General features: G+C 46.8%; 1 protein-coding gene across 1 annotated transcript; it reads left to right on the top strand.

The window, feature by feature from the left end:
* Positions 1 to 1,180: 1,180 nt before the first annotated feature.
* LOC144263015 (epoxide hydrolase 1-like) lies at positions 1,181 to 20,105 on the top strand. Its single transcript, XM_077813577.1, has 9 exons — positions 1,181 to 1,291; positions 4,490 to 4,700; positions 6,269 to 6,449; positions 7,142 to 7,369; positions 9,710 to 9,839; positions 14,612 to 14,826; positions 16,013 to 16,121; positions 16,455 to 16,580; positions 19,689 to 20,105. The coding sequence occupies exons 1-9, from the start codon at positions 1,263 to 1,265 to the stop codon at positions 19,888 to 19,890; spliced, it is 1,431 nt and encodes a 476-aa protein (XP_077669703.1). The 5' UTR covers positions 1,181 to 1,262; the 3' UTR covers positions 19,891 to 20,105.
* Positions 20,106 to 21,497: the final 1,392 nt, after the last annotated feature.

Below are 21,497 nucleotides of genomic sequence, written 5' to 3'. Positions count from 1 at the left end.
AAAATGCAGGTTTAGTCTCAACCATACCAGGATCCAGAGTGTTAGCCGTGTTAGTCTGTATCAGCAAAAACAATGAGGAGTCCCCTATCTCCCCTTGCCTCCTTTTTATTAATAGCCCAAAACTGTCTACCCTTATATCTTAGCTAAAATCCATCTGATTCCCCTTAGCCCTTTAACAGCAGTAACTCATTCAGCCCTTATCTTTCTCTTTGGAGCCTTAACTATCTATGTTGGTTCCTTTCCTGCAATCCTCATACTGAGGATTTTACCTTGAGATCTTTGAGCCACTTCCTCATCTAACTGCACAGGCCACTTCACTTGTATTTACTGCTAAGAAATAAATAATAAAGATTTCCCAGTATAAGGTGTCCCTTGGACTCTCCTTCATTGCAGAGAGATCACAGTCTGTTGCACTTTAATTAGCATTCTTACAGGATTTCCCAGCTGCCTTCCACACGGTTGGGTTCTAATTCTTCATTCTGTGCTCCTCATTCACTTGATTTCTTAATACAGTCTCTGCTTATGAATCCAAATGCCAGGCTCTGAAAGACCCAGGGACCCCACTTTCCTCCCGCTGCCAGAGGTACAGGCTGCCCTGAAAATGCAAAGAGACTCTCAGCAAATGGGTCTTCAGCACCAAGGATCTCAAAGATTGTTGTTTTTCTAAAAAAAAACATGCTCTAGTTCAAACAGGAATTATTTCAGGGAAGGTCTTTGGCCTGTTACACAGCAGGTCAGACTAGATGATCACAATGGTTTCTTCTGGCCTTGAAATCTATGAATTATTCCATTTCACCTGAAACACCGCATAGACAGAGGAAGTTTCTTCCCCCATCACTGAAATACCAGCATCTCATGGGTGAAATACAGCAGCCATTCTGCACTAATGGTACTACAAGGCAGTTTAGGACAGGAAGTGAAGGAGAATCCTTTATCCAAATGAGACTGCAATGGAATGTTAGGGAGGCAAAATATGATTCCCTAGGCTAGAATGCAGCTAGAACACCCTGATGCTTAGGACAGGGCCTCACTTTTTTGTCTCATCCAAAACTATAGGTGAATTGGAGAGGTGCCCAGGTGATTGGGCCATTTGCAATTCCACATGAAGGCAGCAGGTGGCACTAGCAGACTATATATAGGTAGTTTGCATCCTCACTGAGAAAGCAGAGAAGGCGGTAGCTGCGGTTGGGGCGCGAGAGTTTCTAAGTCCAGCACTAGAGTTGGGCAGAGCTGAACTGCAAGTCACAGGCACTTGTACAGACATGTGGCAGCAAATCCTTCAGAGTGTCCGGTGAGTGCAGCAGGAGAGCCCTTTGCGGGCGAGTGCTATGGGGTTGTGCTGTTTGTCATCCAGAATCATGGCAGAGGGGTGAAGTCCAACAGGGCCCTTGGTCCAAGCTCCAGCACTAATCTAATGCTGGGAACAGAACACTACCCAGTGTAGCCATTCCATTCGGAAGCGTCACCTGGGAGTGGCTGCCTATGCACCCCCTGGACTGAGAACGCTTTGCTAGTGAACACTGCCTTGGGGCAGTCAAGGGGCTGCTGATCTGAGCCACTTGATGCGGATTAGCAGGGTTAAAGCTGCTCAGCCCTAAATTGGTGCCATAACCTGCCATGATACTCTGTGTTTCAGGCCTCCAGGCAGTTAAACCTCTGGGATTTAAGTGCACGGGGATTCGATTACCTGTTGCGTAAACTGCTCAGCGCCCGGAAAGCACCATGAAGGGGGCAGCTTAGGCTTTTTGTTCTCAGGAGCCCTGCTCCCTCTTGGCAGGCAGAACTGGCAGGAGCCTCCTGCTCAGCAACTTGACTGGGGCTGTTTCAGAGAATGCTGCCCCGTTTCAGTCGCGGGGTCTCCAGTAACTAAGGGTGCCATCCGTCTTGGTTTTCCCAGGATCATCCCTTTTTTGAGGTAGCTGTCTGGGGAAATCTGTCAGGGTGCTCAGGACACACTGCCAGCTGGCCAGTTTTATTGGCTCAGGATCAGCAAGATCTCCCATTTTTTTTGCACCTCAGAGGTGGCAACCCAAGCCCTGCAGGAGCTGCTTCTGTTCCAGATCATGTGGGTGGAGTGGGAGCAAATGCTGCTGTCTCCCCCTTTTTCACTGCCCTGGCTAGACACAGGGCAGCCCCTCACACTCTTTGTATCCCCACAAATCTCCTTTCCTGACCCTCCTAACTTCCTCCATGCCAGGTCTAGACACAGTCACTATTTCCACAACTGGCAGAAGAGCTGGAGCAAGGCTTGGAGACTACATAGCTGAGGGATGATTGAATGGCTTTAAATGATACCTCATATTTGCTAGTGCCTGCCCTGATTACGTGACACTTTCCTAGATAGCCTGAGTTTACAGCACCATCTTGCAACATGATATAGGACCAGTGTCATGGTGAGTATGGGCCCTAGAGAGTGACAGCCCTGGGGAAGGAATGGGGGCACCAGACAGAGATGGCCCTTGTCACGCTGTCTGGAGTGGCCAACCTCAGGGCAGACTGTCAAAACCAGGTAGACACCCCAAACTGGTGGTATGTTCTGTAATTAGATTTCACCAACCGAGTAACCAATGTGAACTCCTAGATCACTATACCAGTCTTACTATGGAGTCATAGACAATGCCCTGGGCTCGCCAGTCTATCTTGCCACCCAGGCAAGCTAGACTTAGTGATAAATGGTCAGTTACATCAAAAATCACAAAATATTAAGGTTGTTTCCAGAGCCCAAAGACCAGTCACTTACCCCAGATTGATCTGTACCTTAGATCTCTCACCAAAGACAACTCCTGTAGCAAATCCTGTAATAAACTAACTAAAGGTTTATTCACTGGGAAAAAGAAATGAGTTATTTACAGGCTAAAGCAAGCAAGCATATATACACCGATGAGTTTCAATCTGTGATTCAAAAGGTGACAGATATAATCTATCAGCATTGAATCTCTTTTTAGGGGTTAACCCAGGTTGACCCTGGGAATCTTTGCTTTTTGTTTCTTAGCTCCAGCCCTGTGAGAATCCAAATAGCAAAGAGATGAAAATTCTTCATGTTAGCTAATTTTATTTCCCTCTTCCAGCATCTAAACCAATAGGACGAGGCCTTCTGTACATACTTGCCCATGGGTGGATGGGGTAATCAACAAAGCTTTTGTCTTACAATAGCTCACTTAATTTTGAGAGTGGAGTTGGGGGAAATTATCTCAATGCTCCTGTGCTGACGGTTCCTTCCAGAGGTTGACGGCCATTGTCTTCCCTTGCCCCAGAGTCCACTCTTGCTGTGCATTGGGAAGCTCCACCCCCCTCCCCCATCACTATTCGGCGCTGGTGAGGCCACACCTGGAGTACTGTGTTCAGGTTTGGTGCCCACATTACGGAAGGGATGTGGACAAATTGGAGAGAGTCCAGCGGAGGGCAACGAAAATGATTAGGGGGCTGGGGCACCTGACTTATGAGGAGAGGCTGCAGGAACTGAGGTTATTTAGTCTGGAGAAGAGTGAGGGGGGATTTGATAGCAGCATTCAACTACCTGAAGGGGGGTTCCAAAGAGGATGGAGTTAGGCTGTTCTCAGTGGTGGCGGATGACAGAACAAGGAGCAATGGTCTCAAGTTGCAGTGTGGGAGGTCTAGTTTTGATATTAGGAAACACTATTTCACTAGGAGGGTGGTGAAGCTCTGGAATGGGTTACCTAGGGAGGTGGTGGAATCTCCATCCTTAGAGGTTTTTAAGACCTGGCTTGACAAAGCCTTGGCTGAGATGATTTAGTTGGTGTTGGTCCTGCTTTGAGCAGGAGATTGGACTAGATGACCTCCTGAGGTCTCTTCCAACCCTAATCTTCTATGAGTCTATGATCACACTCCCATGCATGGCAGTGACACAAATCCAGCTCTTTATTGGATGAGCTGACTCGGCTACCTTGAGATATACATGTGTGTTCCCCTCCCCCACTGCAGTGCTAATGTATATCTGAACATTAGGCCTCCCAGTGTCCCCCGTGGCCAGTTCCCCAATCTGTGCAGATATTTTTTCTGCTGTTAAGAATATGGGATTGCTGTTCACCACAAGGAGAGGGCCTGGGTCGCTTTGTGACCAGTGTCCAGGCAGGTGGTGATCCAGGCTCCTCAACCCATGTTTCATTAGTTGCAGGTGTGGTATCTTGATGGCCTGTTGGAGAGCTGGTGGGGGAGCTCTGTGGAAGCCTAGAACCTTCTCTCCAGCTGGTGCAGTTCTGTTCAGCTCTTGTTGAAATTGTTGTTCTGTTTCTAACCTGCTTCCAGGCACTTAGGCCGACATCTTCAGAGCTGGTCACTCATTCTGGGTGTCTCCAACTTGGGAGGGCCTGATCTCCTGAGGTGAGGGAACTCATGGCTCCTGTTGACTTCATAGGAGTTGTGGGTGCTTATCCTTTCCCAAACTCACCATGTATGTATACGGGTCTTGGTGCAGTCTCAGTGTCTTGAAGCTTTTGTTCCTGAATGCGAGCATCTTGTGTCTTCCTAGGTCCTTTAAATATCCCTGGAGGAGTGTAATTCTGGCCCCTGCTGCTCTGGGAGCTGGAGGGCTCCTGGTTTATTGGCTCCTGTCTAGACGGAAGATCAAGACTCTAGAAATGGGAGATGGATGGTGGGGCTCAGGCAAGAGGCCGCCAAGAGAGAAAGAAGATGAGAGAATACGATCCTTCCAAATTGAAACCTCTGACAGGGAAATTCAGGTATCACTGACTGAGAATAGGGAACTGGGAGAAGTATCCAGGGAGGGGAAGCTGGTGGGGAATAGAAAGCAGAGTGAGAGGTAGAGTTAGCCAGTCAGATCCATCTAACTGCTTCAAGGTGATGTCCTAGTGACCTTAGCGTTCTACTTGAATACACCAGCACAGCTATCTGGCACTGTGGGACAATATACTGGCTATCCATCCCTCCACACGTGAGTTCTAGTCCAAATTAGATCACAAAATAACCGAGTTTTCTGAGCCCCAGTCTAAGGGAAGTTTATCAAAATCTCCACAGAGGTCAAGACAGTTTCTGCTGAGAGGCCTACGTCTGGAACAGCAGAAGCTGCTGGTGGAGACTGAGATGCACTGAATGGTAGAGCTGTCTGTATTGGTTTAGGAATAGCAAGGGGCTGCAGGTCAGGATTGAGGGCATCAGTTGAGCTGTGTGTGGGGAATCCAGGGCTGGAATAGCAGGAGGGCTGCAGGTCAGGGGTGAAGGGCGCTGGCAGAGCAGTGTGTGGGGAGCCCAGGGCTGGAAATAGCAGGGAGGTTGCAGGTCAGAGTGCGGGGCACTGGCAGAACTATTATGGGAAAGTGCAGACTATGCCTACCACTAAGATTCTAATTTACTAGCAGTGGGCAGGGCAGGTAACTAGGATTGAGCAATAGAGACTTTCACCTTTAGGTCACCAGTTCCATTCCAGTCCCTGTCAGTAGTGACTGAAAGCTGCTGTTATTTGATTTGATTGAGGAGCTGCTCATGTTGGGTGGCCAGATCACAAAACCACCCTGCCTCTGGCACCAGTTATCTCTGTTGTTTGGTGTCTCTGCTCAGGCTTCAAGGCCTGAATAGCACTGTCTCTCCAGGGCAGGGGTGAGGCACACTTGCTGGGGCAGTATGGGGTTCCATGCCAGATCCATATTACGAATAAAAAGATGCCTTCAGCTCCCAGGGCTCATAATCCAGCACCATGGTAAAAAGATAGGGTTAAACCCAGGTGTTGGCAAAACAGCTCCTTTCACCAAGCAGGATGCTTTAGGCTCTCTAGGAGAATGCTGATAGACTAGAACCTGGCACTTCCATGCAGCAGGCCCTTCTACCCACCTTTCCTCCAAGGAGCTCAAAGCCCTTTGCAGTCATTAACAGCCTCCCAGTCCCTAATCTGCATTATGTCAGTAGGATTACCTCACTGTATAGACAGGGAAACTGAGACAGAGAAGGGAAGTGATTTCACCAAGGTCACATAGCAAGTCAGAGGCAGAGCCAGGAGTAGAACCAAGGAGTTCTGTCCCTAGTTCCTGGTTCTAACCAATAACATACAAAACATATTTTCACCATGTACCTGATCCAGGAGGCCCGGTGTGGCATGTGGCTGCCTGAACGGTGCCCTTTGGGTCCCAGATAATGATATAGAAAGCAGAGCTGCCTCCTTAAGGCCCTGGGCAGGTAGGAGACTTTATCCTTGGCTCCCCTGTTAGAACAATTCCTCCAGCGGGTAATGGGCACTGAGAGCAGCCCCTGTGAGCCTGGCCTGGGATGGAGCAGTGTGGGAACTCTCCCTCTGCAGGAACTGCACCAGCGCCTGGACCAGGCTCGCTACACACCGCCACTGGAGGGAGTTGCCTTCCAGTATGGTTTCAACTCCACCTACCTCCAGAGAGTTGTTGCTTATTGGAGGAACCAGTTCAACTGGCAGAAGCAGCTGGAAATTGTGAACCAATATCCACATTTTAAAACAACCATTGAAGGTGAGTCTCAGCTGCCCCTGAATGCTCCCTTTGCCTCCTCCAGAGGTGCTGGTGCCTCTTCCTCCATGGAGCACCCACCTGTTGCTCCCCTAGCAGCCCTGGTGCTCCTAACAAGTTCCCTCTATTTTCTTTGTCTAGCTGCCCCATTGTCCTGTCCCCTCACTCATGAATCACCCCTCCATTTCTTTCTCATCCCTAGCACTCCATCCTTGGAGTTCCCACAATTCTCTGAGATCCCCCATTTCACTTCCTCTCATCTGCCCTCCTATGCAGGTTTCTCTGGAACCCAAGACTAGGCTGCTTGTTCCATGCAGAGCTCAGCATTGCAGTGAGATATAGTAAAGCAGGCAGAGGTATCCAAGGCATCCATTGTCTGCTAGGGTCACCACCTCACAGGAATCAGCTTCAGGAGGACAAATTTAGGACTCCTTTCCCAAGAGATGTAGTTGCTGGGGTCTGGGCCTCTCTCACTGTGGTGTTATTCCTCATCCACAAAGGAGCAAACATAAATCCAAAGGGGTAGAGGGCACCCCCCTCCCAGCTCCAGCTGAGCACCTTCCTCTCTCTGCTGTGGTTTTCTGTGTGGCCCTGCCGTGAACACTGGCTAGGAATTTCCGTCTCTCCTTTAGGGTCTAGGCCAGGCGCTGAGAAGCAATTGGAGCCTTAACTTTTTTCTCTTGGGTTTGTGGCAGGGATTGAAGTCCATTTTGTCCATGTGAAGCCCCCTGGCATCCCCAAGGGTCAGGCAGCCAGGCCTTTGTTGATGGTGCATGGCTGGCCTGGCTCCTTCTATGAGTTCTATAAGATCATCCCACTGCTCACTGACCCAGCTGGGCACGGCCTGAATGAAGATGTAGTGTTTGAGGTCATCTGCCCATCCATCCCAGGCTATGGCTTCTCCGAGGCACCTCACCAACGAGGTGAGTGATGGGCAGGAGGGAGTTAATTAGAATCCCAGTGCTTTCTGGAATAGCATCTGGGAGACATCCCTGGAATCATGGATTAATTTCTGAAAACTGGGAGTTGGGTTCTCCTCCTGCTCTTTTAATAAAGCAAATCTGGTGGTGGATTGATGGCCCTAGAGCAGGGGTGGGCAAACTTTTTGGCCCAAGGGCCACATCGCCGTTATGAAACTCTATGGAGGGCTGGGTAGGGAAGGCTGTGCCTCCCCAAATGGCCTGGCCCCCGCCCCCTCCCACTTCGAACCCCTGACCCATCCAACCCCCCCGTTCCTTGTCCCCTGACTCCCCCCTCCCGAGACCCCCCGACCCTAACCGCCCCCCTGGGACCCCACCCCCTATCCAGCCCCCACTGCTGCCTGTCCCCTGACTGCCCCAACCCCTATCCACACCCCTGACAGGCCCCCGGGGATTCCCACAGCTATCCAACCTCCCCTGTTCCCCATCCCCTGACTGCCCCCCGGAACCCCTTGCCCCTTATCCAAACCCCCATCCTGCCCGCTCCCTCACCGTGCTGCTCAGAGCGGAAGGAGTTCGCAGCCCCACCACCTGGCCAGAACCAGCCACGCCGCCTGCACTGCCCGGCTGGAGCGGCAGGCCAGAGCGTTGGCAGCGCACTGAGGCTGCAGGGGAGGGGGAACAGCGTGGGAGGGGCCGGGGGCTAGCCTCCCCAGCTGGGAGCTCAGGGGCCGGATGTGGTCTGTGGGCCGCAGTTTGCCCACCTCTGCCCTGGATACTGGTATCCACAGAACAGGTACAGCAGGGGCAAGGCCAGGGCAGACTTCTCTCAGCCTGCCTCACCTGACCTCTAGGGATCACACCTAAATAAGAAAGGGCAATTCATGCTCCAGATACCGGTCAGTCCTTGGTGTCTCTGCTGGGCTGGAGGGGAGGGGTATTTATGATGATGTTTGTGTTGTTGACGTGTCCAGTGGGAACTGGACTCAGACTTACGGCTCAAGTCACACAATCCACTAAATGCCCTGAAAGTTAAAGTCTTTGTGTCCTATTCCTGTGAGTCAGGTAATTATTGCCTTGGTAAAAGGCTCCATATCTCATTTTCTACACACATACCCCAAGACAGCCAGTCTCCCCAGTCTTGGGCTGAAGTGGAACTAGTGCCCCATAGACAATAGGATCCATAGTCCATTTACCACTTCCCTGAGGACGACCCCCCCACCAATCCCCCCAGCCTGGAACCAGAAAGGAACCAGGGTCCTAGAGGTGAAAGACTCTGTATCCTAGTCTGTGACCCCCCCGAGCCAGCAAGTCTTCTCCTGTGCCAGCTCTTTCTGATGTATGACGCACAATAGGTGAACACCATGCTGTACAATGGGGTGATGTATACCTAACAGATCCCTTTCCCAAAGGAATAGAGGTGCAATAGAACATGGGGCAATATGAGGTGGGTGGTCATTAGAGCCAGGTCACTTCATGGACTGGGGCGGGTGTTTTCCAGTGGTTGTTGGAGAAGATAAGGGAAGGCGCTGGGAACCTTAACTGGGAGGCTGTTACAGGCCCATAGTGTGTCCTGGGAGAAGATGCAGGATGAGTGAAGGAGGCAACGGGAGCAGAGATTAGGGAGTGGAAGAAGGGGAAATGAGGAGGGTGGGACTGGAGACTGCAAAGCTTTAAATGGGAAGAGCAAGGATGTGAACTTGATGCCGGAGATTAAGTGGGAGCCAGTGAAGGGATTTGAACATGGAGGGTGCAGGTATGGGGAGAAAGATTAATTTGGATGAACTGCAAGGTGGAGAAGGCACAAGTGAAGAGGGAGGGAGAGTCTGTGCCCTATGTTGTATCTGGGAAAGCACCCTGCAGTCTTACAGTGCTTCTTAAGGATGATCTAAGCTGTCTACAGTCTGGGACCCAACTCTCCATACTAGGATGCAGGCAGCTGGTATCTGCTTCATTCTAGGCTCCTGGTGCTTTCAGTGCTTGTCTTCCCCATGGGACACTGAAATGACTGCAATGCACTCATTTCTTGGCCTTTTAACCCCGGTTTGCTAACTGCTTTGTGATAATGGGTCAGCTCCATCTGCCAGAGAAGAGTTAGTCTTTTGCAGTGATATTGGGAAAGTCCATGGGGCTGAGGTCACAAAGCTCTAGGGGTGGGTGTGGAGATTTGGAATGTAGGGGATTGGAAGGTTTCCAATTACCTCAAGTCTCCTTTCACTTTGATCCAGAGGACCAGTACTAGGCAATACCCAACAGAACACTGACCTGCATCCTCTGTGGTATCAATGATTCCTCACTGAGGGGAGAACAGGTGTTTAATAATAGGTTTCTCCTTATGCACAGGTTTTGATACGCTGGCTGCTGCTCGGATATTTCACAAGCTGATGCAGAGACTGGGATTCCAGGAGTTCTATGTACAGGGGGGAGATTGGGGCTCTCAGATCACCATAAACATGGCCCAGATGCTGCCAAAGTGAGTAGCAAAGGGGGTTAGGAGAGGGATAGTTGTCTGTTCTGGTTCCTATGACATACCCTGCCCTCCCCCTTGTACTCAGGACACACTGTTGCCAACTCTTGTAGTTTTATCCCCAATCTTGTGATATGTGGAGTCTTGCTCCCCAGCTCCTGGAGTCACGTGGCTACATAAGAATCTCATCATTCATTTAAAAAATAAAATAATATTTCTCATCCTTGTAGTTGGAGAGAACTGAAAAATATGAACCCTAAATGCTTAAAAGTCAAAAGGAAAATGGAAAGAACCAATAATGTACTGATTTTTTAAAAAACACATCCCAGCAAGCAGTCAGGCAACTCAGCTGGAGCCTCTGCAAGCTGCACCCTTGTATTAAGGATTCAGATGCTTGCCATCTTCTCCAATGGATAGGGATTAAGATCAGTCCTCGGACTCCTGCCAAGTTATCTGTGAAGCCCTTGTTTGAACAGCCCTAGCCCAGAGAACCTTTACCAAAATATAGCTTGTTAGGGGGCTTATTCCTTCACCCACTTACTTCCCTGGTCCTTCTCGCATGAACAGAGAGCAACAATAGCCGAAGTCCAAAGGTGCAAACAATTCGATGTTTATTGGGGTGAACTTCCAGCAAGCATGATTCCAGTTTCCTTCCTTAGTATCCTCCTTCCCAGCTCTGACACCACAGAGCCTTACACCTGTGTCCCTTTTCCCATTCCTGCCCTTAGCCAAACATGATTCCAACTTCCTTACTCCCATTCCCTGTTCCCATTTCCCCCTTTAGCAAAACATGATTCCAATTTTCTTACCCCCATTCCCTGTTCCCATCTCCCTCACCCACATGCCCATGCCCATGCCCATGCCCATGCCCACCCCCACCCCCACCCACACCCCCTCACTTCCTCATTGACTACAGATTATATAGTAAAACTTGAGTTCTGCTTAGCTATACCTTAACCAATCATTTTCCTGAAATTTAACTAACCAATCCTAACATATTGTAACATGATTATGTAACCAATTATATCCCACCACCTTAATTAGTTTACACCCAGCAAAATTAATTATACAGCAGACAGGAACAATCACAGAACCAGACAGAGATTATACAGACAAACAATAGCAAAGTGGGAACTACAATGACAAGACAACACAGAAGTGAGGATTTCACATCCCAGCTATTGATAAGTGAGTTCTTGCCAGACAGGATGCTATCAAACTAAGGTTCCTTTTACATTTTCTAGGCACTTCCCTTTCTCTGGAGGTGATAGGAACTATCAGGACAGGATTGTATTCCTAACAGCCAAATAGCACCTTATTTCAGTGTGACTAGTTTGGAATGTGAGGAGGTGACCGGTCGCTTCCCAGCTTATGGCTGCCTCTGCTGCTTAGCCAAAGGCCTTAGCCTAAGAACAGGGCCTCAGACTGTCACAGTAAGAGAAGGCCCTTACACCAGCAGACAGTGATTTTGATTCTTTCTTTTATACCTCTGGAACTAGCCAAGTGATAAGAATACACCTAAATTCTTAAAGTACAGGCTTTTACAGACAGGCCTGAACATCTATATCCTAACATAGCTGACGAGCAGTCTCCAGGTGAGCAGGAGTCAGGAGGATTCTGAAACTATTTCTCTTGACTTTTCTGCATCGCTGCTAGGCAGTAGTCTGGATTCTAGAGCAAGAAGCAAAGCTACAATCCCGTAAGGGGTTCTAAACTTTCCTTAGATAGAGTTACTCCAATTAGTAGAGAGATCCTAGGATATAAGCTGACCCAGAAACAAGCCCCATAACTGGAGCCTGTGAAGCTGATTGAGAATTGGTCCCTGTCCCCTTTGCATTTGTAGAGTTGTTTAATCTTGGGTAAAGCACTCTTCTTTCCTCTGATTTGTCCATACTTTTTCCTATGTACGGTGACAGGTTTCAGAGTGGTAGCCATATTAGTCTGTGTCAGCAAAAAGAACGAGGAGGACTTGTGGCACCTTAGAGACTAACACATTTATTTGGGCTTAAGTTTTTGCGGGCTAAAACCCACTTCATCAGATGCATGCAGTGGAAAATACAGTAGGAAGATATATATATATATATATACACAGAGAACATGAAAAAATGGGGGTTGACATACCAACTATATCATTTTTTCAGGTTCTCTGTGTACACATCTCTTCCTACTGTATTTTCCACCGCATGCATCCGATGAAGTGGGTTTTAGCCCACGAAAGCTTATGCCCAAATAAATTTGTTAGTCTCTAAGGTGTCACAAGTACTCCTTGTTCTTTTTCCTATGTATGTTGTTGTCACTTGGACTCTCTCCAGAGGTAATGTCCTTTTTAAAAAAAGAAATAGCATAGATCCAAAATTTTTTAATGGCCATTAATGTTGAGTGTCCCAGTTTTTGGAAACCTCAAGTTTGGCACCCAAAATTAGTGGCCATTTTTAAAAAATGTTTGCCACAGTGAGTGCCCAAGCTGAATGTAAGGCTACAGCTCTGGCTTCACAGCTGATCTACACAGCCACCCTGATAATATAAACCAGTACAGGCAACAATGCATAGCTGACTCCTGTTGAGTTTATCCTGCACTCTACCCCCAAAACCAGATAATTCTTGGGGCTGCCTTGCCGCTGTCTAGCTCTTCTTCTCCATTCTAGCTTTGTGCATTGGATTATCCCCTCTTATGTATCCCCCCACCTCTTTGCATTCATCTTTATTCATTCCCGTTTCATAGATCTCAGCCTATTTCTCAAGCTTGTTCTATTGCATTCATATTTCAGCGGTATCTAAAGTATTTGTGATCACTCCCAGCTTTGAGTCAGCTGTGAATGTGAACTGTGCCCTCTCCATCCCATCCTCCAAAGAAGCCTTAAGGCTTAGAATAGACCCACCCGGTGATCTCTCTTCCAAATCAGAAATGAGAGGTAATGAGGAGATTCAAATCTGGTTGGGGAACCTTTGAGAGGCTAACTGGTAGCATGAGATATAAATTCCTTCCTTGCCTAAAATGCAGGCTTAGAACATCTGGATGGAGGAGAAACATGAGGCTGCTCTTAGATGATAAAGTTAAATGTTAGGCTATGACTACACTGCGTACCTTACAGCGACACAGCTGTGCTGCTATAAGGACTCCCATGGAGCTGCTCTTTGCCAGCAGGAGAGAGTTCTCCTGCTGGCAAAATAAAACCACACCCCTGACCAACAAAAGTTTTACTGACAAAAGTGCAGTGTAGACATAGCCTTAGACAGTGAGTTGTTGTAAAGCATGTGCTCCATGTTAGCTCCCTAGGTGTGTTATACCAATAAAATAAAAACCAGCAGGATCTTATTAAAAGGGGAAAAGGCAAAATGCCACATTTATTGTGAATACAGAAAGAATCATAGTAAGCAGTTAGTTATAGCTATAACATTTCATTCAATCTCATATTTATTCACACACACAGGTTCTGCAAGGTTGTTATTATAGTTACCAGCCTTAGAGTTGTTCATGCCAAGCCCCTGGCCGGATGGCCTGGACATGAGGAGGGAGCAGGGCCTTGTCAGATGCTCATCTGATGCTCCTGGAAGTTGGTTTGCAGAATCAGACCCCAAAGTTCTCACTTTCTAGAGTCCATTTTTATAGGAATTTCTTCCTATGCCAGTCTATGGGAATTGCTTCATCATGCTGTTGCTGAATCAATCAGCAGATAGCACATTCCTGACGGCTCTATGCTGCCAGATGTTATCTTGTTCTTTGGTTCTCCCATCCTTGAGGCTGTTGGGTGGATTCCAGTCTGCCCTCCAGGAGTCCTCTGGTTATTTCCACTTGACACCTTCTTTAGCCAATGGACACTGGATTCTTAGGCTGGCACCTCCCTGATCATTCAGTTATTATCCACACCAAGCATCCATCCACGTACATCCTCTATCTCTATTTTAATCATAATTGTTAACAAAGCGAGATGAATACAACAAAAGGGCGGGGAGTCTCTGGGTGCTGTTTCTGTTGTTACAGAGTATTGCTTTGAGTCTCTCTCTCTGTGAATAGTTGTTGTTACAAAGAATTGCTTTGAGAACAGACTCTGTCTTAGAATGTACTAACACAATTAGCAGCTTGCAAGTTTCACACAGAGAGGGAGAGAAACAGTACCAAAAACCAAGAGACCTCTTAATTAGTAATGCCCTGGAATTTAAACTATGGGGAATCAAACTCATTTGTGATTTTAATACAGAACTTCTTTAATATGATCCAACAGGTGAAAGGAGACCAAATCAAGGGGGAAGATGCTAAAGGAGTTAGTCATCATGGCCCAGATCCTTAAAAGTATTGAGACGCCCATTGATTTCAATGGGAAGTCTCTGGGAGCTTTAGGGTCATGTGTGGTTCACCATAGGCTTCTCAGCAAATGCACAATGAAGCCTTCATTACCTAGGGTTCAAAATGAGGCTCTTAGGAGAACAACCCAAGCCACAGTGATGGCTCTGCCATGCCAAGTCAAATGGGAGTCTAAGACTGCTGTAGTTATTCTGTCCTCTCCAGTGCAGCTGTGTTGGTGCTCGCATCAGCTGCGCTATCTCTACGCTATTTGCTACATGTCTTCACATAAGGGAATTGTGAATACACATGCCTGAAGAGCTATGTATGGTTAGGAGAGACATTCTTCCGGAAGTACCGATGGGCCTAGTGCAGTGTTGCTGTCCTAGCACAGCTCTGTATCTCAGAGGGAACCTGGAGACAAGATCCCTTTGTTCTGTTATTGTTAATCCATATTGCTGATTCTTATTTTATTCCTCAATACCATTGGTTCCAGGTCTGTGAAAGGGCTTCATCTGAATTTTGTCATCACCACCTCAAGAGGTTTGGGGAGGCTGGTGTCTTTACTGCTGGGGGCCTACGTGCCATGGCTGGTGGGCTTCACCAGGGAAGACTCCCGCCGCTTATACCCATACTTGGAGAAGAACGTGTATGAACTTCTGCGGGAGACCGGGTATTTGCACATCCAGGCCACCAAGCCCGACACAGCAGGTAGAGTACAGTCTCCACATGGCTGGGGAGTTTGTATAATAGACACATGTGGTCCATGAGATACCTGTCACATCTGGACAAAGGCCTAGAATGTTTGAGGACCAATGTGGACTGAGCAAAGGACTAGGAACCAGAAACTCCAGAGTTCTAGTCAAGTTCTAACAAGGATTTATTACACATGGTTTTTGGCAAGTCACTGTATCTCCCTCTGACTGTTTCCTTAACTGTAAAATACTTCCCTACCCCACCAGGTGAACAGATAATATGCTATATAAATTCTGCATTTATTATATTTTGGTTCACAAAGCATGGGTAAGAAAAGGATAGTGGGGGCACAGCATTCTCACCCTTCCACCTTCATAAACACTGACTAAGGGCACTCTAGAACCTCCTGACCTCTTCCAGTCACACCCATTGTTTGGGAATGCAATCCCCACTTCCTGCCTCCTTTAAAGTGTAGTTCCATTGGACACTTTCCCATCGTGCCATTACTGCCACCACCATGACTGTCCTAGTTCTCGGCTTCTCTCTGCATTAAAAAACTGGGGGGGCGGGTCTGAGAATGACAATCTGGGCTCTGCCAGTACTAAATGTCCCAAATGGAATTGCACAAAGGTGGGTAGTATCCGAAGTCTCTGCTTGATCCCTATAGGAGACTTCCTGGGAAAGGCAACAAAAATGATTAGGGGTCTGGAACACATGACTTATGAGGAGAGGCTGAGGGAACTGGGATTATTTAGTCTGCAGAAGAGAAGAATGAGGGGGGATTTGATAGCTGCTCTCAACTACCTGAGAGGTGGTTCCAGAGAGGATGGTTCTAGACTATTCTCAGTGGTAGAAGAGGACAGGACAAGGAGTAATGGTCTCAAGTTGCAGTGGGGGAGGTTTAGGTTGGATATTAGGAAAAACTTTTTCACTAGGAGGGTGGTGAAATACTGGAATGCGTTACCTAGGGAGGTGGTAGAATCTCCTTCCTTAGAAGTTTTTAAGGTCAGGCTTGACAAAGCCCTAGCTGGGATGATTTAATTGGGGATTGGTCCTGCTTTGAGCAGGGGGCTGGACTAGATGACCTCCTGAGGTCCCTTCCAACCCTGATATTCTATGATTCTAAGTCCAGTTTATCCTTAGTGGAGGTAATGCAGTGCCATGTGAACCTCAGAGCTGTTCTGTTGCTTTCCTGAATTAGGCTGTGGACTAAACGACTCCCCCGTGGGACTTGCTGCATACATTCTGGAGAAGTTCTCTACCTGGACCGATAGATCATTCCGGGACATGGACAATGGAGGTCTGGAGAGGTATGGAACAGTGGCATGTCAATGAATGGGTGTGAAGGAGAAATGCAACTAAAGGAAGGTTGCTCACAACAGTAGGGAGGTGAGACAATCCACCACTGAGATCAAATTTAAGTAGAGGGCAAGGGAACATACAATTCTAAACTGTGCAAATTGCCTTGTGTAATGGATTGGCTGCAGCACTATTGCACCAACACTCAGTGCTCTACAGCTTAGTGTAGGGCCAAGTGATGAGAGGAGAACAGATAGGCTGTCCACTCTTCAAGGCACGTACCTGATAATGTGCAGAGACTAGCCCCTGTGACAGTGATGCTTCTCTGGTTTATCCCTCAATAGGAAATTCTCTCTGGATGACCTTTTGACCAATGTGATGATTTATTGGGTAACTTCATCCATTGTGCCCTCAATGCGCTTCTACAAGGAGAATCTCTCCAAGAACCTCAACACCGCTCCCGCTGCCAGGTAAAGAAGGGGTGGGATGAGGTGCAGGCTAGACACCATTGCAGGCAATAAACAATCTAGGTACTTATATGGCTCCATCATTATAGTAGCTGAGCTCCTCCTACATATTTCAAAAACAAATCAATCCAGATTCTTATAGTGGTACTATCACTGTAACAAAAAGGGTGTTTTTTCCCCAACCTGTTGGAGAAACAGCTTGATTATTTTTGGAATGTAGAGGTGAGTGGTGACGTGTAGAATTTCTTGAAGGAACATGAAGTAACAGCGATGAGTTTTGTATGTGATGTGTTCAAAACAGAGGCCCATAGTCATTCTTAGCTCTTCTGGGAGTGAGTTTAGTTTGAAGCTAGCTCCTGTGAGAGTTCTGTCTCCTGCACTCATGAGCCTCTCCCTTTTGGTCAACAGTTTCACTGAATTAATAAGTAATCACTTTTAGACAGACTACAACTAGGAGCCACAGATATAAGTAAAGAACACATGGAAGGAGAATTTAGAAAAGATATTACAAAGGGAGTGGTCCTCCAGGAGAGGTAGTAGTGTGTTAATGTATTTAAGCAAGTCATGGATGACTATCTGGAATTTGGTATGGTGAACAAGTATTAGCTTTGGATTCGTAAAGAGCTGACTGCCACTGATAAGGCTAAGCAGGAGCACTTTGCTGACCATGATTCCTCCCTTCCCACCCCAAGACTGGCTATCATTAGTTTCATGCACTATAGGGAAATCGAGAAAATTGTCCTTTAGAATGGAATTGATTCCTTTAGATTTGTATAGGGGAGTCTACATACAACAGCAACAGGGGTTTTAAAATGCAATCAGTTACTGAGAGGAGATGGGTCGATTGCATGGGAGGCTGTGGACTCCTGCTATACAAATTTAAGTGTAGTAAGGTTAAACTGGTCTAGTCTACAGCATGCAAAGCTGTTCTAGAAGCTGTCTGTTTCTATTTAATGGAAGCATTTCAGAGCCTGAACGGCACATATCACTTCTCCAGCCTACGTAGTAAGCCAGGAGGCAGCAGTACCTACGGCCATGACTCAATTTGCTATGCTACTGCAGGCCCTACCACCAACTACAGCCAGCAGATTTGGAAAATATCAAAAGATATGTTAAATATTTCAAGCACCAGCATCCTAACAGTTATTAAACTTATGGTGCCTGGTATTGATGGTCTGGCCATTGAAGAAAGATATACTATATACAATATGTGAAACTGTTCAAGGGTTTTAACCAAATACAAGAAAAATGTTGGAATTACAGAAAGTAAGGAGCATCACATGGGTAAAGAGATTCTGTGGTAGCTATGAGTTAACTAGCTAAACCAGTTCATTAAGGAATGTTGAACAAGGTAAACTGCCTGCTCTAATCAGTGACAGATAATTAGCTTAATGGTATTGTCCTTAGTGTATAACAAATGTAAGGTTCAATTTATACCATTGAATGATAAGACATTGAATAGTCAGCTCCATTTGGTTTATGTCAAGTTGCTTTAAAGATATGACAGCATGCATATAGAAAGGCAGAACTCACCAAACCAGGGTCACCAGGCCTGTCTGCTCACATTGGGCCAATCGGATTTATGATCTACAGGGTTTTTTTGTTTTGTTTTGTTTTTTAAAACACATAACTTTAACTTACTTTAATTTGGCACTAGTCCAATTGAAATTGAGCACAAGGCAGACATATAATAGTTAGTTACATTTCTACTACCCTTCAAATTTCCAGCTACAGAGAATCTAAATAGCTTTAACCTACTGGAGAGCTTAGCTTGGGTTCAAACAAGATTCTAAGCCAATCATTCCATTTGTCTTTGTGGATGGGTACAACACGGGGGACTGTTGGACAAAATTGTTAGCCAATAGTATGTATTTCTAAAAAGGATTTCTAGTATGTTAAAGTGAAGCAAATACTGCAGTGGTATGGACCAGAAGTAGCCACACTTAACTTGTTGATATCCAGTGTGGTATATCACTGGAACCCGCAAGTTGAGCCCAACACCTTGGCTGCTGGTGCTGTTGCATATTGCTCCCCCATCCATTCATCATGATGCCACTACCCTTTGGGAATTCCAGTGGATCAAGGAAAACGAATGTCTCCCCATCCACCAGAACCTTAACAAACATTCCTCACCCCTACTCGCAGTCATGTAAGTCCTTTTGGACCCACATGTTTAACCTTCGCCAATGCAACTTCAACTCTGAAGAAGCTTGAAAGGCTGAATGGAGTTCACAAGAAGTCACAAAAACACACCTCATGAAAGACCTGATGCAGAAGATCCCTGGCTTTGATCTCCTGCGAAGTTCATGAGCAACCCTAAACCACATCTGCACAAACCATGGCGGAGGAGGATACTTGCTGCACAAATTGGAAAATTAAAGACTCTTCAGTGTGCAACTGTGGTCACCCAGAACAGACCATGGAACATACAACTCAGTGCCCAATTCACAGATATGAAGAAGCTATCACAGCAACACTCTTGGCTTAACGATCTGAATGTAAAATGATAGTTGGTACTCTAAATATATATCAGCCATACAAAGAAGTATTAGTGAGCCATTTTTCCCAGTATGCTCTGTCTTGAAATATATTAAACTGCAATGTATGAACTCTTCTTCCTGGCACAGGTAGAGATAGCCAAGAACAAGATAACTGTTCTGCTGAGGTTTGAGACTAATATGCAAACTGGTTGAATTGTTGCAACAAACTGTGTACAGAATTCCAGTAACCTTGAACGACCAGTGCAGTCTGCACAGGAAAAGAAATATTAGGGTACTCCTGATAAAAAATGAATTTGGAGAGTTTTCTGTCAGAGTAACATATAATGTATACATGCTACTCAGTAGTGAATATATATTTCCAGAACAGATTGCACAGTGGACTGTTTCCCACATCGATGGAGTAGTAATGATTTAACCCCTATCTTTCTGTATTTGTGCTGATTAATCTTGAACTAATACCTTTTGGTGAATAGATCTGATTGAGCTTGATTATCTAATATTTTATTAAGAAAACCAAATGCTTTAAATAACATCTCCCTCCACAAATAATATGTACTGATTTAAAAAGCTCCTAACAGGATGGGTTTTTTTGTTTTTGTTTGTTTTTAAGGATTGGAGTGTATGTACCCACTGGCATTGCTGCTTTCCCCCAAGAGCTTGCACATAGCCCACGCTCCTGGGCACAGAAGTTGTTCAAGAACATAGTCGTCTACTCCTACATGCCACGTGGGGGGCATTTTGCTGCCTTTGAGGAACCAGAGCTCCTGGCACAGGATATCAGGCAGTTGGTCAGAAAGGTGGAGCATCTGTGAGCCATGAGCAAGTGGGGGGCAGTATGCACAGATAAATGGTAGCACGTTGCTAGACCACCAGCCTGAGGTAATTATTAACTGTATTTCTAATTACACTTTATAAAGCCAAATATCTATTTGCTTGGTAGCCACAGATACCAGCCTAAAACAAAATGCCAGATGGTTAAAAATCAATTTCTAGAGCTTTTAATTTAAAAATAACCATTAAATTCTCACTGAAAGTTAGGAGTATTTTGTCCTATTTCATTCTAGGAGCATGTTAGAGGAAAAACTCCTGCTGTATCTGGGGAATGAGTGGTTGCTGTTTAATGCGTGACAACATTGCACTGCACTTAGCTTTTTAAGGATAAAATAGCCACCTATTTCTGAGCAAGGGCAGCAGGTTCCACAGAAAAGCCCATCCAAGTTGTCTTCATCTCTAGAGTGACTTGACCTGGGTTCAGTAGCTGAGGTGGAAGTGACAGGTATGAAGGTCTTCCTCTTCCAGGCATGTGTATCCAAGACCCTCCTCCTGGATGGCTACAGAGCATCATATGGCAAACAGTGCCACAAAATCTAGAGAGCACAGTATGTTAGAATGCACCATTCAACCACAAGCTCTGGATAGCCCTGTGCAAGGCAGCTTTCCCACCTTGTTTTCAGGAATTGTGCCTCACTATAGATCAGTGCATTTGTTGTATGTTACAGCACTGACCACTGAGTCTCTCTACAACAGTTAGGGCACTCATCCAGGATATGGGAGACCCAGCTTCAATTCCCTCCTCTGCCTGATGTGAAGACCAGATTTGAACAGGGGCCTCCCACCTCTCAGAAGAGTGCTCTATACACACACATTCTTACTCATTGGCCCACTGTATATTTAATTATTTACACCTAGTGAACAGCTTCAACAGGAGTGACAGAGAGCCCTACACTAGAACATCCCCTAGAGTCCTAGACCACTGGTTAGAGCACTCTTGAGGGAAGTGGGAGACCCAGTTCAAATCCTATTCCACATCAGGCAGAGGGGGATACTGAACCCAGGCTTCTCACATGGCAGTGGTCCCCAAATTTTTCAGGGTCATTCCCCCCTTTCCAGAATTGGGGCCATAGCTCCTGGGGGTGGGGATAAAGAGGCCAGGGCTGGGGGCAGGAGCAGAGCTGTAGCCTGGGGCCAAGAGTAGAGTCAGAGCAGGGCTATGGCCAGGGGCTGAGGCCAGGTCCCTGGCTAGACTGGAGCAGAGCTTGGAGCGGGTCTGCGTGAGACTCCCTCCCCGCCTCCCCTCTGAGGGGAGGGTGTAGTAGGGCCCAAGCCAGCCAATGTTCCTCTGTGTCCCCCTAGAGAGGTGCACCCCACAGTTGGGAACCTGTGTTAGATAGGATGTGGTAGACCTAACCACTGGGCTAAAGGGAGGCCACCTCTGCCTCCTATCTAGCCCCCGGCCATTTTTTGTGGAGTCAGGCCTGCTCCAAGAACACCTACTAAGTCAAAGTCCATAGCTGAGGTAGGTACCAATCACCAGGAATGAGGCAGAAGTGCACATACCCAAAAGTAGAAACTTAGCTGCCCTGGAGACTCATGGACATTTAGATGCCACCAGAGTTAGGTAGCAGCTGAGCAGAGATTG

The sequence above is a fragment of the Eretmochelys imbricata genome, chromosome 3 (genome assembly GCF_965152235.1).
Source record: "Eretmochelys imbricata isolate rEreImb1 chromosome 3, rEreImb1.hap1, whole genome shotgun sequence".
Classification (NCBI taxonomy): domain Eukaryota; kingdom Metazoa; phylum Chordata; order Testudines; family Cheloniidae; genus Eretmochelys; species Eretmochelys imbricata.
Note: the sequence above shows the minus strand (reverse complement) of the source record. Positions and strands in the feature narration are given on the sequence as shown.

Excerpts from the sequence above, each read along its gene's own strand:
- LOC144263015 (XM_077813577.1), top strand. The coding sequence starts at position 1,263 with ATGTGGCAGCAAATCCTTCAGAGTGTCCG. Across the intron at positions 9,840-14,611 it reads ATGGCCCAGATGCTGCCAAA|GTCTGTGAAAGGGCTTCATC; the intron begins GTGAGTAGCAAA and ends CATTGGTTCCAG. Across the intron at positions 16,122-16,454 it reads GACAATGGAGGTCTGGAGAG|GAAATTCTCTCTGGATGACC; the intron begins GTATGGAACAGT and ends ATCCCTCAATAG.